Source organism: Sarcophilus harrisii, chromosome 3 (assembly GCF_902635505.1).
Source record: "Sarcophilus harrisii chromosome 3, mSarHar1.11, whole genome shotgun sequence".
Classification (NCBI taxonomy): domain Eukaryota; kingdom Metazoa; phylum Chordata; class Mammalia; order Dasyuromorphia; family Dasyuridae; genus Sarcophilus; species Sarcophilus harrisii.
In genome coordinates, this window is record NC_045428.1 from 247,296,584 (window position 1) to 247,313,912 (window position 17,329).

Genomic DNA, 17,329 nt, shown 5'->3' on the forward strand with positions numbered 1-17,329 from the left:
TGCCCCCCCCCAAAAAAAAAAGTTTCATATTCTTTTTATCACTCATGGGACTTAGAAAATATCTTATATAAATATTAACAACTGAACTTAACTGAAGAGCACTTATTTAAATCAAGCACTACTGACAGTACTTGTAATTGTTTCCTTTTGCTGCTATAAATGAATTGGTACCAATCGCTACCAGTAGTTAATGCTCAATATTTATGCTTTTTATTAATTTAATAAAACATTTTCATGCTTTTTTATCTTCTAAGCAGACAAGAAATTTAAGAGCTGTTTGAAAAAAGGCACTTCATTACTGTAATCAGCATGACTCCACTAGAGAATATTACATATTCTCTTTAGTCTTATATTTAACAATGAAAGTCTTACTTTATATGCTTCTGGAACTTCTTAAAACTTAATATAATAAAATGAGACTATACAAAAAAGTATTTTGGAGAATAAAAAGTGCCACATATATGCAATTTGTAATGATTATAAAACAAAGTGCTGTCATCATTCATCAAGTAAAAGTTTTTTTTAACATAATGTAATTAAAACTTAAATGTTATCTACCTTCCAAAGAATATTTTTAAGTGGATTTAGCCAATGAAAGTTTTTGCTTGTTTACTTTGGTAAAAACAAGGTTTAAATTTTATCCCTAAATCATGATTTTTTGTATTAGTTATCGTGTTATTAATTATCAGTGTTGTCAGGAAATCATAATACATATATATATATATATATGTGTGTGTGTGTGTGTATATATATATATATATATGAATGAATGAATAATTTTAACCATTTCTTAAGCCTGAACTCTAAAATTATGGTTATATATCTAAATGAAATCTTTTTCTTCCCATTTCCAGTTGCATCAAGATAAGTAAATCCCACAGAACATTCCCTTTAAAACTTCAGTACTTGTTTTCTACTACTGTACTTTTTTTTTTTTTGGCAGTAATTGTTTATTGGTCTGTTATTGCAGTAATTGCAATTTAACAATAAACCAGTCTGAAAGACATTTTAGGTCTTGAGGATACATACCATATATATTTCTTTAAAAATAATCATACTTTTGTAAGCAATACTTTACAGTAGACACCTCAAATCTACCATAGATGTGAAACTTAAAATGAGAAAAATTTAATTTCTAAATCTTTATACATATATCTTATATTCAGATTTCTATATATATTATATATACATACATAAGTATATATAAAATATATATAATCAGATTTGAAAAATGAACAAAAACTGGGCACTGTACATAAAGGCTTCTTTTTAAAACTCAAACAATAGAAAAACTCTTTAAACATTAAACAATTTTAATAAAAGTTTCTGTACAATGCTAAGCAGTTTTATTTACATATAGAAAATGTAATAGGAGTAGTGTTTGAAATGACAGCACTCCTTAAAATTTCAATGGCAGGTAATCTGGAAAAAATAACAGCATTCCATTCACAAATATTTTCAAGCAATAAATATGTATTTATAAATAGTGTAAATTTACATCAAGATTAGAAACAAAAATCACAAATCTGAAATTTATTCCTTAGTCTATGTGCAACCCATTATCTTTGTGACTTGGCTGTTAATTTTTTTAAAGTTTTATTTAGGAACCAAAAGTATAACCGTCATGGTTTTAAAACAAGACAGAAAAACATAAAAGTAAAAAAATTTTATCACCTAACTTTTCACATTAAAAAAAAAAATTGTTGTCCAAAGAAAGACTTAAAATTTCTAACTACCTTACAAAGAAATGACCAGCTAGGCTAGTACTTTTTCCAAGGAAAATTCTGGAGGTGGTGAAGGGTAAGGGAGTAAGGAAATGGATGAAACCAAGTCATCAGCCCAGAAACAGAGAAATATAAAAGAGGTGGTCTTCAAGTCAGTAGTCTGTATAATGTTGCCAGTTTTGTCAGATATATACAAAACGTGGAAATTTTTTTTTGAAGTATAGCTGGTTCAGCTTTATTTTGAGTTCTGGAGTAGGAGCAGTGCTCTCTCCTGTCCAGTTGGTTGACACTCCGCACTTGGAAGGTTGCATAGACACAGCTTTCAGTCAGCAGCCTTACGGGATAGCTACAAAAACCAGTGGTGCAGAACTGGGTCACTTCCTGAATATCAGAAAAGTTCTCATTTAATGTCCATGGAACAATGTCAAGATGAGGAGGATGGTAATGGAGGAGCCTGGGGAAGAAAACCCAAGGTAAATTAATTATGAACATATATAAACAGTGGTATCTTAATTTTCTTGCCAGCTTTTGAAGAAAAGTTCAGAGAAGGCAACATATCTAAGGGAAAGTTCAATAACTATACCACCAGCGTATTCTCCTATCTGTTCATTTTACTGGCTCTCAAAAAAATGCATTATAAGCCTATTTCCAGATGTCAGTTTTGGGAAATTTGTAGCTGATCTTATTTTTAAAACCAAAATGTGTTAAAGAAGAGAAGGGAAAGTAATTTAACACTATTACTGTCACCCGCTATATTTGTTTATGATACAAACTTTCCTAGATTGCATTTTTCGTATATGCATGTTAAAAAGTGAAAATACTTTATAGCATTTTTTTCAATTACTGCTTAGATAAATTTGTAAAGACCACTTTCAGATAAAACACAATGAAGTAAATTTCCAAAGCTATGAAAACTCTTACTAAGTCAGTGTTAACATGAGCATATATGAGCTAATGTATATGACAGGTGGGGTAAAAAAAAAATCCTAACAATTTTTTGTTGTTTCTGTTTATAATTCTATTTACATCACTAATGACTTTATGTCTGAATTTCACAAATCTTGTATACCATATTAGGAAGTTAGCTTTGCCAAATCTTTTCCAATGATAACAATTTTGTTTAAAACAATAAATAAAATAAACCTAGAGAAATCTATCTACATCTCTATATTTGTCAGTTTTCTTCCCTGTTATAGTCATTAACAATGAACACTTTTGTCAAATGAGATAACTGTATAACTACAACTGTCTTAAAAAACATACAGCAGTAGAAGAAGCATAAAATTTAGGTGGTATCATTAGGATGGTTTATTTACTCAGTATGTGCGCGCATGCACGCGCGCGCACACACACACACACATTATATGAAAAATAACAAAGATATTTAATTATAAGTATTTCATTACCTCCTATTTACTGGTTGGAAAAGAAATTTTAAAAACCTGCTGCTTCTTAACCAGCTAATAATGTACTCACATGTTGATTTCACTTACTAATGTAAATTGGTCATAGACTTGCATCAAGTCCTCCATTCTGTACTGTTCTAGCACCACAAAATTTTCGAGATTCCCGTTTGTTTTTCGTGCACAGTCTTGGCAATGTACTATATAGGTCTTTCTAGAATTGCTCTCATTAGTGATGAAAAGCAGATCAAAGACTTCTACCTATTTCACAGAAAAGAAAAGCATAGATATTGAAAATTCTTAGTTGTAAATAAGGAGGAAATTATTTTTCAAAGCATGTGTGGGCAAAATATAATGTTTAGGGGAAAATGCTAAAATAGTACCAGAGCTGTAAGCTTAATTTGCAAATGGGAATTCCGAGCATAGGGGATAATCAGTACCAAAACCCAGAGATGGGAATGACTTAAGTCAGGGGAGTAACACAGTAGTCCTCTCCAATAATCTAGGAAAGACATGATAAGAATTTAAATGAGGATGTGAATACAAGGATGGATGGCAAAGTAGATCAAGCACTGAACCTGGAGTCAGGAAGACTCATCTTTCTGGGTTCAAATCTTGCCTTAAGACACTTATTGGTTGTATGATCTTCTTATACACTGATAAATGATAAAGTATTTGATATTTAGGGTTTACATGCAATTAAGGTGACTAATCCTTTAGTTAAGGACTTAAGATATAAAAATTTTTTTAAATTAAGAATTAAAAAAAAATAATGATCAAAAAAAGTGAAATCAGTGAAATAACAAAATCAGAACATGTATATAAAAGACTTTGGAATGCGCTAATAACCAATTTAAGTTTTTTCTTTCAATGGCATTAAGATCTTGGAGAATCATTTCAATTAAGAAATCACAACAAATTTCCTAAAATTCTATTTTTATTTTAACTTCAAGCCTATCTCTTGAATAGTATTTGACTAGAGAGAAGAACACAGGTCTGTAAGAGTAACTGGGCATAACAGAGTAATAATAGAGAATGTAAAACAGCTAACGATACCTTTCCAACCGCCCCCCCCCCAAAAAAAGATTTGCCTTTCAATTTTTCAGTCATTTACCCTTTTCCCATTTCTCTCCTAAAGGTTGACCTTTGTTCAAGAGAGATTTCCCTAGCATAACCAAACACCAGTAGTCATAATTTTAATCACTTCTACAAACAACTACAGTGGCAAGACAAAGCATGGGAAAATAAAGGAAACACCTTAAGGAGGAGGAAAACAGTTTGTCCTATACAAGGAAAAGTTGAGGAAGGAGAATTCCTGCTTGCTCCTCTCTCTTACCCCCATTTATTTTGGAGGTTATTTGCTAAAAATAATTTAAACAAATCATCATTCTCTTTAAAGTTAAAGCTAATACATTTACAGATTAAATCTTGCCTCATCACTTCTAGAAGGAGAAATAATTAAAAGAAGCCTAATTGTTGGAAAGCATGGTGTCAAATATATTAACACTCTTCTAAGGCACCTACATATTTAAAAACTTCAAAAGTTTGGGATGCATGAGAAAAGATTAATGAATTCACACTTTAGACTAGCAGAGTTCTCAGACTCACATTAACAACTGATACAACTCTGAAAACAGGTTACCCTCAGTAAAATCCCAGTACAAACAAAATCAATTTATTTCTTCAATCCAGAGAAAGAACATTCTCTGTAAGCCAAATGTCCCGATGATTTTCAAGTTTATTAAAGTGGATTTCACAAACTATTTTTGTATTACTTTGGTGGTTTGCCTTTTAATAAATCAAGCCGAGTTAATAGTACAGTCAAGTAATTACTTAAAGAATAAAAATGGAAAATAGATGGATTCAAAACAATCATCTAACCATGAAAAGAAAGAGAACTGACCTCACAGATGCTACAGTAATGAGCTGGTTCTTCTTTTGAGCGTCCGTGCCACACAATCTCCTTTCCAGCAGCAAGAAGAGCTTCCCTCAGCGTTTGACATTGCTTCAGAGTTCTCAACAGACAATACCTAATGGATAGGGGCGGAGCAAGATAAAACACATGACCAGTAATTGAATAGTAAAAGTGCTATAGTAATAAAGAATGTTGGTTTATATTAAATGGTTTAAAATGCAGAACTCACAGATAAGTTTTCTTTCTGCTTTCGCTAACTCAGCATCTACTAACTTTTTTATTATTCAGGTACAACATAATTATATAAACAGTAATTATAAATTTTAAGATACTAATGATAAAAAGCATGACAATCTAATATGAAAAATACTGCATTCTGTGTTAAATATGGTAAATTAGCAACATAGTTTGAACACAAAAATTAGTCTATTTTGGCCAGAATTAACTTATCTCCACTTTTATCTTGGAAAGAGACTTGATTATGACTTTGCTGAATTTGAATAGAGTCAAATTTAGGCTAAATAATAAGGGACAACTATCTAATAGAGTTCTAAAAAAGAAGAAGAAGAAGAAGAAGAAGAAGAAAGAAGAAAGAAGAAGAAGAAGTTACAAGAGGGGTAGTGGGTTCCCCTTTATTTGAGCTCTCAAAGCAAAAAGTGAATCACTACTTGTTAGTGATTGTTGTGGAAGGGAAGTTTTATTTCAACTAAAGATAGTTCCCAGAACACAATGAAATTTTAGATGTTTATTTTACTCTATAAAGGTAGAAAGGTTCCATCATTTCAGATTACACAGTTAAGTTTAATTCTAAAACATTAAAAAAAAAAAAGCATCTTTTTTTTTTTTTTTAAAGTAAATGATGACATAAAATATTGTGAAACTTAAATTTTATGATTATAATTTTCCTATGTATTCTTTCCTGGGCTATTTCAAGTACCTCATTCCTCCAATCTCTATTGTACACCTCACATCATTGGTGTCAAAATCACATAGAATGGCACCCAAGTTCAAATGTTTTCTCTGATACTCAAATGACTTAAGGCAAGTCATTTAATTTACCTAGGTCTTGGTTTCAAGCTCTGGAGCAATTTGCTTATAAAAATAAATGATATGGAGCTTATATTTTACAAATTTTAACTGATATTATCCTGGCAAACAACTGCATTAAAAAACCCCCCACAATTATTATTGAACATCAATCACATGGCCTTGTAAATAGTACTTAGCATATTATAGGTAATGACGTCTTTAACAAATACAAAGAATTAAACTATATTTGGCCTAGGAACTTGGCTGAGAACATGACAACTATTAACATAATACTTTGCTTCAATTTATATTTCTATGCTATATTCTAATTCTAAAAAAGGGAAGTTTTGTTATGCAAAAAATGATTATTTCCAGGTTTGAAAAACATTTTTTTCACAGTGTACAAAATTAAATTGAGCATACAGAACAGTGAATTTATGAAAACCAGCAATAATTATAAGGCTCATTGAGTGAAAAATGAGACATATAAATATTAAATAAGAGCTTTGCAGAAAACTGCATAGTCAAATCACCAGGCAAATCCTTCTTAGTATGATAAGTAGAATTATCAATAAGGCTAACATCAGAAACACAAACAGAATATTTCTTGTACATTCTCATGCACTTTTTCTTGGGAGGTACCCTTTTATGCACATGCATACATACACACATATAAACATATACACTTAACATGAAAAATGCTGCTATTTTACATATTTGTTCTGAAGAACGAAAATAATCAAGCATGCATTCATTATATGTTTGTTCTGAATTAAAATATTAAAAATAATCAATCAAGCATTTATTAAGTGCCAATGTGCGAGGCACTGTGCTAGGTACTGGGGATACAAAGAGAAAATTAAATAATCTCCACTCTCTAGGTGCTTAAATTTTCATTCAAGAGTTTCATGTTAAAATTTTATATCCAGTTTCCAGTTTCCTAGTTTACTTCTAATTCACCATTCAAGTCTGGCTCAAAACTGATAATATGCAAGGAAGCCTTATCAATCAAATAGACTAGCTTTAACTAAATAAGAAGGCTTCTTAGAGAAAATGGCTTACTATTTGAGTTTGTTCCAGAGAGAAAGAACTCTATTACGGTATAAAGAGGTCTACAATGGCTAAGCTAGTTAGTTATGAGGACAAGGGATGACAAGAAATTGACTAAATGAAAGGTAGTTAACTTCTAATTCAGAGAACACTTTGGAAGTGACTTATTACTCGTAATTGGCCCAAGATGACCAGGACTATGAATTCACATTCTCACATATAAGGAAAGAACAGATATCAACTTGGACCAAATCTATTTTACTTAAAAAATTTTTTTAAGGTATTAAAAAAAAATTTCCACAATCCAATAAGGAGGAAGGAAAAAAAGAAAGGGAGGGAGGACAGAAGAATTTCTTAAGTACTTATTTGCCAAGCACTGTGACAAGTGGTATTACAAATATAACGTTATTTGATGTTCACAACTCTGGAGGGCAGATGTTATAATAATCTATATTATAAAGGTAAGGAAATGGAAGTAGACAAGTAAATTGCACAAGTCATGTAGCCAGGATTTGAATTGAGATTCTTTCCAATTTCAGGTGGCACTCTTAGAAGCCATTGCACCATGAAAGTTGGTGACCTTGTAGTTTTAGATAATCTTTGTTCTCTTTAACTTTTTTGGCAAAACTGTTTTCTTAAAATGTATTTGGAAAACATATATGCTATTATGTATTCTTCAGAAGTAATTTTCTGCTTTAATAAGAGACATATGCACCTTCATGTCCCCCTCCTAACCTGTCCATAGTTCAAGAATCTCTCAAACATTTATTACTTTGTCATTTCAAATGCAAAATCAACCCCTTCCCTTTTTAGAGAAAGGACACCCCAGTATTTTGTCATACATATCCTAAACCTAGAATGATTTTTCTTTCTATTTCATCTAATCAAAAATGTTTCAAGATGCAGATCAAATACTGCTTTTCCCCTGGATTTTTCAATTGGAAACTAAGATTCCTCCAATCAGAAGTAATTTTTCCTTCTGTTATAATCCCGAGGGAGTTAATTGTTCTTCCTTTGTAGCATTTATCTTTTTTACATTCTCCTATAGCTATTTTTGTATATTCAAGCAAATCTGTTGCAGCACTGATTCAGATGTTCTCTTTCTTTAAAAATTCAATTTTAGTTTCTCCTCTCCCCCCAACTTCTAAATTCTTTTCCTCCCTCCCTCTCTCTGATTCTCCCCATCAATTGAGGGCAAGAAATACGGAATCTTTATATTCCATTATATTAAGTCATGCAAAACAATATTTCCACATTAGCCATCTTCCAGGAGAAAGAAAAATATAAAGAAAAAAAAATATTTCAATCAGTACTCTTGGGTTTATGACATTGTCTAACGAAGTGGATAGGATTTTTTTTTATCATGAATCCTTTGGATCTCACTATTGGTCAATTACTTAAGTCTTCCAGAATTGATCATCTTTACAAATACTACTGGTACAATGTACATTATTTTCCTGGTTTTGCTTAATAATTTTTTAAAAGTATAATAATATTTCCAACACACCCAAATACCACAACTTGTTCAATACTCCAAAACAGATGGGCATTCCCTCAGTTTCCACTTTTTTGCCACCACAAAAAATTGTTGCTATACTTTTGCACATATGGATTTGGTTTTCTTTTTTCTCACAATTCAAAAGTGATAATGCTGTGATGTAATATTATGCAGAGCTTTCTAGTTTGAGTGGCATGGTTATAGACGCATATAGATCAAATCATAAAAGGATCTTCTAAAGTCAACAGTTCTTACATAGAGTCCATGAACTTGAAGAGGAAAAATCACACATTAATTTTCACTAAAATCAAAATGAAATGCATAATTTCCATTATGCAGAGGAGGTCATATCTTTCAATAAACTTTTAGTGAAATCCATGATACTAAAAAAGATTAAGAAACCCTTTTCTGAATCAAGATTACAAGACCATGCATACAGTCTGATATCATTTGAGACTAAAGTTGGACTAACCAAGGTTTGGTTAAAAATGTTTTACTTCCAATAGGAATTTTAAAGCTCAAAAACAGTCTTTTGAGATATTTAACAAAGCACAGTACTTTATGTCAATATGACCTGGAGGTGAATTGTAGAGGGCTGGAATTATTGAATTCAATGCACTAAGGTCAGGACTGCTGAGTGCTTGAGGCTAACTACTGATTGGATGATCTCTATGGGCATATGCTTGGAAAATGGTCCTTTCCACTATCCGTACTGGCTCAATGATTGGTGTACAGAGGATTGTAGGAGGGACTAGGGGGTGGAGGTAAAGCTAGCCAGGGACACACACACTCTGCCATAGACGAGGGAAAGCAGGTTGTGGAGAATTTGCTTCCATCCTGTTCAATCCTGAGTCTAAGACCGAGAATAAAGACAGACTTTTGCTTATCCTGACTCAAGCTGATTCTGGGGTATCCTGGGTGCTAGCACGGTGGTTACAGTGAATGGCTTTTAGCAATTAGTGAATCAAGAATTAAAATTAATTAAATGAAATTATGCTAAGATGAAGATGACATATAATTTAATGACCCTAGAATTTTCTGATATGAGAACACCCCATCAATGAGACTGCAACCTATCAAGAACTTAAGTTTCAAGTGTCAGGGAGTTGGATCCATAATGTTGAAGTTGATTGGCTTATTGAGAGTCCAAAGAAAAAATGAATAGACTCCAAAGCAAGTAAGGAGGGGACTTTTCTCTCTTAAGTTTCTATGGTTCAAAATGAGGGAATTAAACTATGTAATTGAGAAGTCCTCTCTAGTTCAAAATTTATTTGAATCAAAAGATCCAGCAGATCAGAACAATAAAATTTTATAAAGGATATAAGAGATTATTTGTCTCATATAACCCTCTCATTTAAAGAAATAGAAAAATGACTTGCAAAGCCTCTTTAGTAGGTGATGGCAAAGTTGGCATTAGAACTCAAGTTTAATTCTGTTCCTGATAGCATGCTGCCTTAATAAGTACTGTTAACAGGGAATAAGATAAAATTAAAAAGAAGTATAAGACAATCTCCTTTTTCTCAAAGGGCTTATATATAAGTACACTTGGGAAACATGAGATACATATAAAATAAGAATATAGTTTAGCACACAAGAAGGGCTAAATATCCCACAAAAGTTCGAACATTTTATAATGGAATTTCAGAAATAGGAGAGACATTTGTAGCTGACAGAATCAGGAAAAGCTTCATGGAAAATGCAAAAGCTAACCTGGATCTTAAAAAGACAGATAAAATTCTAATAGTTATAGAAAAACAAAGGCATTCCAGATAGAGGAAAAACACAAATAAAATTATTCATTTCCAAAAATTGGAAGTAACAGTTTTATATAGTAGATTAAAAGGGGAAAAAAGGCACAAAAATAGAAGACATATTGTGTAAAAATTTTGAATGCCAAGCAAAGATGTACGTACGTACATACATACACACACAATTATTTTTACTGTTAAGACTACCAAAATAATATCCAAATTGTTCTCCCTAGCTTTTTCCATACTGATCTATCTTCTATATAACTAAGTGATTTTACTCTATCTCACTCTCTATTTCACAAACTTCAGTGAATTCACATTACATTTAATGGCTAATATATATTCATCTGTTTGGTTTTTAAAGCTCTCTAAACTTCATTCTACTTTTCAACATATTACATACATATTATCTCCTTGATGTACTCTATGATCCAGCCACAATTAGTCAATTTGCCATTCTAACTCCTTCATGATTTTATACTGGCTGTCTTCCATGCTTGGAAGGCACTCTCCTCTCAGTTCTGTTCCTTGGAAACCCTTGTTTCCTTTTAAGATAGAGCTCAAGAATCATTTTCTGCACCAAGTCTTTCCTGGAATCCCCAGTTGCCAGTTACCTTGTCTCTACTTTGCATCACTGTTGCCTCCATTATAACATAAACTGCTGGGGTGCATAGTTTCATTTTGTATTTGTGTTCCCAGTGCACATTATAATGCTTGGTACGTTAATGTTCCTTGAGCAATCTTATAGAAACCTAGCCCTATTAAAAGAAAAATGCCATTCTGCTGTACTCAACAGTACAGCCAAATGGACTTTGTTTTTTCTGACAATATTCTCTTTTCTATGTATCTTTCTACTGGTTCTCTAGAAACTGGAATGCACTCCCATCTTTTCTCCTTTCTCATAAGATGCCTCACTATTTCCTTCAGGACTCAACGCAAATATAACCTTACAAAAAACAGAAGGAAAGCAACAGGCAAACAATGAAGCTTTCCAAGAAAAATGCTGAATTTTATATGGATAAATATATGTGTGTGTCTATATCAATATCTATATCAAGTTGCACTAAGAGATTCCCAGTCTAATGCACATTCTGTTATGCTGTGTAATGGAAGGAATTGTTTTATTCTATATTTGTTAAGTTTTTTTAATTTTTTAAATGGGAGGGGGAAAAATATGCATCATCTAGGTGAATTCTTTGTTTTAAAACGTGAGTACTCATAGTCTATACTTATCTCACTAATATAATATATTTTGTGTGTGCGCACTAGGTTGTTTGTATAATATAATAATTCTCTCTGAGGGAAGGGATAGTTTATTTCATCTCTATATCTAATACGTAGTATTAATAGAACTGACGGAATAGAAAATATGGAAAGATTAATATGGAAATGTTACAAAAGTATTAAAAATGAAAAACAAAATACAGAATTAGTAGAAGACATGTTTGGAAATCAACTTACTGAATAAAGACCAATTCTCTGTATAATTAACCGAATGTTAGGCATTCTGTTAATGCCTATTTTTTATTTCTTTATCTGGCATCTTATCCTGTATGTAGCTTGCTTGCACTTATTTGGTGGCATGTTGTCTCACCTATTAGACTTTGAGTTCCTTGAGAGCAGGAACTGTCTTCTACCTTTTTTTGTATTCCCTGGGGTTTAGCATGGTGCTTAGCACATGATAATAAGATATGAAAGTCAGGATATGTTAGAAAGCGGTACTTAAGAATCCAAAAAAAAAAAAAAATCTCAATTCAAGATTTGTCTCTGACTTGGGATAGGAAGCGTGATCCACATCCAGAGGGAGAACTTTGGAAAATGAACATGGATAAAAGCATAGCATTTTCATCTTCTGTGTTGTTTATTTGCCTTTTTTTCCCTTGTGCTTTTCCCCCTTCTGGTCTGATTTTTCATGCAACATGACAAATATAGAAATGTGTTTAGAAAGATTATACATGTTTAATCAATATAGGTTGCTACTTGCTGTCTCGGGAAAGGACGGATTAAGGGAGGAAAAGAAAAAAAATTTGAAACTCAAATGTTGAAAACTATATTTCATGTAATTGGAAAAATAAAAGTGGGGGAGGAGGGTAAGGGGATGGGGAGAAGAGAAGAATGTAAGCTTTCAAAAAAAAAAAAAAAAAAAATAGTCTGATACAGCTATGTGACCACAGGCAAATCAGTTACTAGTTGGTGGACCAGTCTGAAAGATTCTAAGTTTCAGATGAACAGCTAATTTGCAATGGCAGAAGTGCCTACATTGGGAGTTCCCTATACTGACCAATAATAAGCCTAGCTAACCAAAACCAATCCCCACACCACCCTCCTTAAGATTTATTTTTCTTGTATATGTTGTTTCTCCCAAATAGATAATAATTCTTTTTTCCTTTGCATTCACCCCCCCCCCCAAAAAAAAAAACTAGCAGTGTTTTTCATTCACTGGTGACATATACTAAAAATACTATGTTGTGTCATAAGTCACTGGAAAACTAAAGCAACTCCATTTTGTCTGTAGTTCCTGCATTTTTGCCTCTGATCCTGTTTGTACTGAAATCCCTGCCCTGTCTTTAACATTCCTTTCTACTGAAAGTCCTATTATAAAAGAAAAACTAATCTCAAGAAGAGCCTTTCTCCTTTTACATGTCCTATTCCAAACCCCAGAGTAACAAGCCCTATCCAATCAAAAGCTGCTTAGTATCCAACTTACCTCCAGCCTAAGTGAAATCTATTTAAAAGTCTTGTCCTTTTCTTCTTCTGAGGAGTCTCTGCTTGCATGGGTGGGGATACCTTGCTGGCAAACTCAATAAACCCTCATTGGTTCCTAAACTTTCTGGTTTGGGTTTGCTCTGGCACCGACAATTTTATCCAGTATATAAGAGCATGCTTATATCTATACATTTTAAACATAAATTTCTATTTCATGATTGATAAAAGTTAATAAATTATATACTGTGACAATTAAACAATAGTACCCAGAATGTTAACTAATGCATCAGAATTAGCTTAAAGGGAAGTTTTCAATGGTGAATCACATAATTGTCATTTGGCTAGAAGAACTGGATCAAGACACAGAAAGCATGTTTAGTCTAAAGAACAAAAGAACAAGTAAAGGAGGACAAGATAGCAATTTTGAAATATTTATAGAGAATGATCGGAACTTTTTTTAAGTTCAAGTGGAATTTACAAGAGGCAAATTTCTGCCCAATGATGAAGCTGTTATTTGCTGTCCTTATAAGAGATGTATGTATAACTGGAAAAGTAGATAGGATTGTCAGACACCTAGGATGACAGATAAAAAAGGAATAGTCCATACTCCAAGTGTTGTAATGAATTGTTAAGATATTACCATTATTGTAAATCCATAGCATTGAGATCATATATCCACACAAGAATGAATAACTTGCTAACAATTAAAATAGGCTTTATTCAAATGTACTGAGATTCTACTACACAAAAATGTTTAAGAAAATGCTATATCATGATGAAGATGACATAAGACAGGATACCTATATTATTAGGTGGGAAGCTCAATCGTCTGCTGTATCTATGATTTTAGGAGCATCAATTTTTTTTCTTTATTGTTGTGGATGATTTGTTTTATATGCAAGAGAATATCTAAAGAAAAATGTTTTCTGCTGTAGACCTTTATTTGCATCTGCCCTATAATTTGAAGTAAAATCTCTCAAAATTCTTGGTTCCACCAATATTAATAAATCTCACTAAATATACGAAATGGCCAGGTTTTTCTTGCTTTCAACATACTACTTATTATACCTACCTTTTTTTTTTTTTGACATATTCTCATGTAAATTTAACATATATGTTATATAGTACCATGGAAGGAACACAGATTAGATAGCAAATTAAAATAACCAATTAGGACAACCCCCACATTAAAAAGGCAATAAATACTCTATAATTTTCAAGTAGCACTTGATTGAAAATATGGTAAAGCATCAGTCAGATTCATTGAAGAACTAAATATTAGCTTTGATTCTAATTCTATTTAACAACGGTATTTTTAAATTGCTTTAAAATCATTAGCTAATTCACAAAATATCTGTAAAATGAACTTTTAATAAATGCAAAAAGATAAAATTTGTTTAAATTACATCACTAAAATTAAAAAGCCAATAATTCTAATTTATACAGATAAAAGAAAACAAAATATATCTGCTGTTTAACTACAAAACAACACACCATATACTGAAACCTTATTTTCTTTATCTAGGATTCTCTACATAATAATCTTATACTGAAACTGTCCCTACTAGTTCTTCCCCAAACCTGGAACAATCAGTTGGGCTAGGCACCCATCCACGTTAAGTATTCTTGTTCCTAACTTGGGGGAAGATGAAGAAAAAGAGAAAATGATATAAATTGTCTTTGGATTATCCATACCATTCCTTTCCTTCTCTGCATATATAGCCAAGTAAGGATGGAACTTTAATTAAAAAACAAAATATGAGCATTAATGTGGCAGAGTGGAAAAAGAGAGAGCTGGGCTCTGGAAGTTTTCAGGGACACTAGGTTTGAATCCTGGCTCTCATTTATTCTCTCTAGGAAAAATGGTCCCTTTATCCTTCTTTTTATGAAGAAGTTGGATAACATGAACTTTGTGCTCTTTTCCAGTGCTTCAGTCCACACCTAGTTCTTGCTTTGAAATTAACACTGTACCCAGAAAAAAAGAAGTAACTTCATATCCTTCCCCTCTTCCACAGCAGAGGAGAATTCTAGTAGTTTCGCAAAGCACTTACTTGATCATTTCAAAAAGCTTTGGATCGGAAACCTTGATATTTCGCGCCATATTCCAAGATAGATGAATCATGGGCACTATTGATTTCACACTCTGTAATTTGTTCCACTCGTACCGTTCCACTGCCAATTTATACTGGCAGGCTAAAAGTGAAGGAAAACCCCCCCCAAATAAGTAACTTGTTTTAAAGCAATACAACATTAAAAATATTAGTAAGCTATATAACCACCTTACTGAATTTAAAAAATATAACACAATCTAATAGAACATCCTAAGATTATTTTTTATGTTTTACAATGAAGCGAGGGAACATTCAAGCTTCTATTCAATCATGATAAGTTACCATGTACATTTTGAATAATGTAAAAAGTAACAATATCTTGTTATAAAAATTACATCAATAATTTATTTGCTAAAATCTAGCCATATCTGATTGAAACTGGCAAGCTAGAATTCAATTTTTGATTTGCAAAATAAGCTTTTAAGCAACCTGGTTGGCAGTTTCTTGTACAGATTTTAATAAATTATTTCCCAGTAGATGCCAAGGACTATGCTTATTAGAGATTATTCTTTCTGGAAGAAAAACAAGTTTAAAAAAAAAAAATCAAAACTTTTACTGAGTTATTGTCTCAAATATTTTAGCATACTCTTCAAATTCTTTAAAATACCTGTAAGGGGGCCAACATTCCAAGCAATGTTGTTGCACCATCCAATAGCCTGAACCCAGTGCACAGTGCCTGCATTTATCCAGACCAAATCTCCAGGTCGCTGAATGAATCTATATACTGGGACATTTGCTTCATAAAGATCTTCAAGGTTAGGCCACCAAGAGCCCATTAGGAAATTCAAATTATTTCTAAAATAGGAACAAATAACATATTTATCATTTGCTACTAGGACCAGATAATGACAAAATAAAATAAAATAAAAATGCTTAAAGCATTACATAAGATCTGGGTTGTAAACATGGCAAAAGACTTCACCTAAAAGCTCTGTGTTGATGAAAAACGTCTGGTTATTATCTGGGGCTACTTGATAATTTATTGAAACACAGATAATGGCAAAGATTCTATTCCCCTGCCTCCATAGTAAATATATTCCACTGTCTATCATACTCTTTAGAGTAACTATGGTTATAAGTAGCACTTCACATTCAATTCATATAATGGGCCAGAATTTTGATCAGCCCCTTTCCTTTTTCTGCTCTTATAAAATCTGAGATATAAGATAGATCATCCCATAGCCAAGTAAGGCTTGAAAACTCCCCTTTACATATTTGAGATCTCAAACTGTATTTGAATTACTGAAGTGTAATAAGGCAAAAAAAAAAAAAAAAAAAAAGCACTGTATATTTAAAGAACAGCAAGTGCCTGTAGGTATGACCAATTAAATAAAGTTAAAAGTGACTAAGAATACTTTTTATTAAATATATACTTAAGAATATGTTGCCATTAATTCATTAAACAAGCTTTTACAAAACTCTTTAAGAATTCAAATTACTACTTCCCCACAATTTATATATACTAAAAGACTTTTAAACCTGAAAGGTACCTTAAGAGATTAATCTGACCCAAATGCTCTCATTGAAGATAAATAAATTGAGGGCCAAATGTTAAACAACTTGCTTAAAAGATCAATTAGTCAATAAAGAAATGAATAAACATTTATTAAATAACAACTACGTACCAAGTACTATGCTAGGTGTTGCATATACAAAGACAAAAATGAAAATATTCCCTTCTCTAAAGGAGTTTACATTCTATTGGAGCAAATTAGATGTACATAAAGATTATACATAAAATAAATACAATTATTCAATCAACAAGTATTTTATTATGGGCCAAGCAATGTGCTGAATACTGAGAATAGAGTCAAAAATGCAATTTCCTTTCCTCAAATTAACTGGGAGTTATTGGGGAAGGAGAGGAAAAGGGAGAGGGAAGCAGCAGCAAGGATGATCAGAAAAGGCTTCATGTTGAAGGTAGTGATTCAGCACAGTTTAGAAGGAAATAAAGAATCATTTAGGGATAGGTTATTAGAAGGCATGGAAATCAGAAGATGGAGTGTTGTATATGAGGGGCAGCAAAGAGACCAGTTTGGATGGACCACAGAATATGGAAAGGGGAGTAATGGATACTAATGTTGGAAAGTAGATTTGGGCCAAGTGGTTAACAGTTTTAAGGACCAAGAAGAATTAGATTAG

The 17,329-nt window shown here is 32.2% G+C and overlaps 1 protein-coding gene across 9 annotated transcripts in view; it reads right to left on the bottom strand.

The window, feature by feature from the left end:
• Positions 1-1,291: 1,291 nt before the first annotated feature.
• KDM6A (lysine demethylase 6A) overlaps positions 1,292-17,329 on the bottom strand; it is a 241,436-nt gene continuing 225,398 nt past the window's right edge. For all 9 annotated transcript variants that reach the window (XM_031959375.1, XM_031959372.1, XM_031959373.1 and 6 more), the window contains 5 exons: positions 15,795-15,982; positions 15,128-15,269; positions 5,031-5,157; positions 3,218-3,388; positions 1,292-2,178 (listed from right to left, as the gene is read on the bottom strand). In XM_031959375.1, coding sequence (XP_031815235.1) covers positions 2,149-2,178; positions 3,218-3,388; positions 5,031-5,157; positions 15,128-15,269; positions 15,795-15,982 — 658 coding nt within the window. In that variant the 3' untranslated portion in view covers positions 1,292-2,148. The remainder of the gene's footprint in view (positions 2,179-3,217; positions 3,389-5,030; positions 5,158-15,127; positions 15,270-15,794; positions 15,983-17,329) is intronic.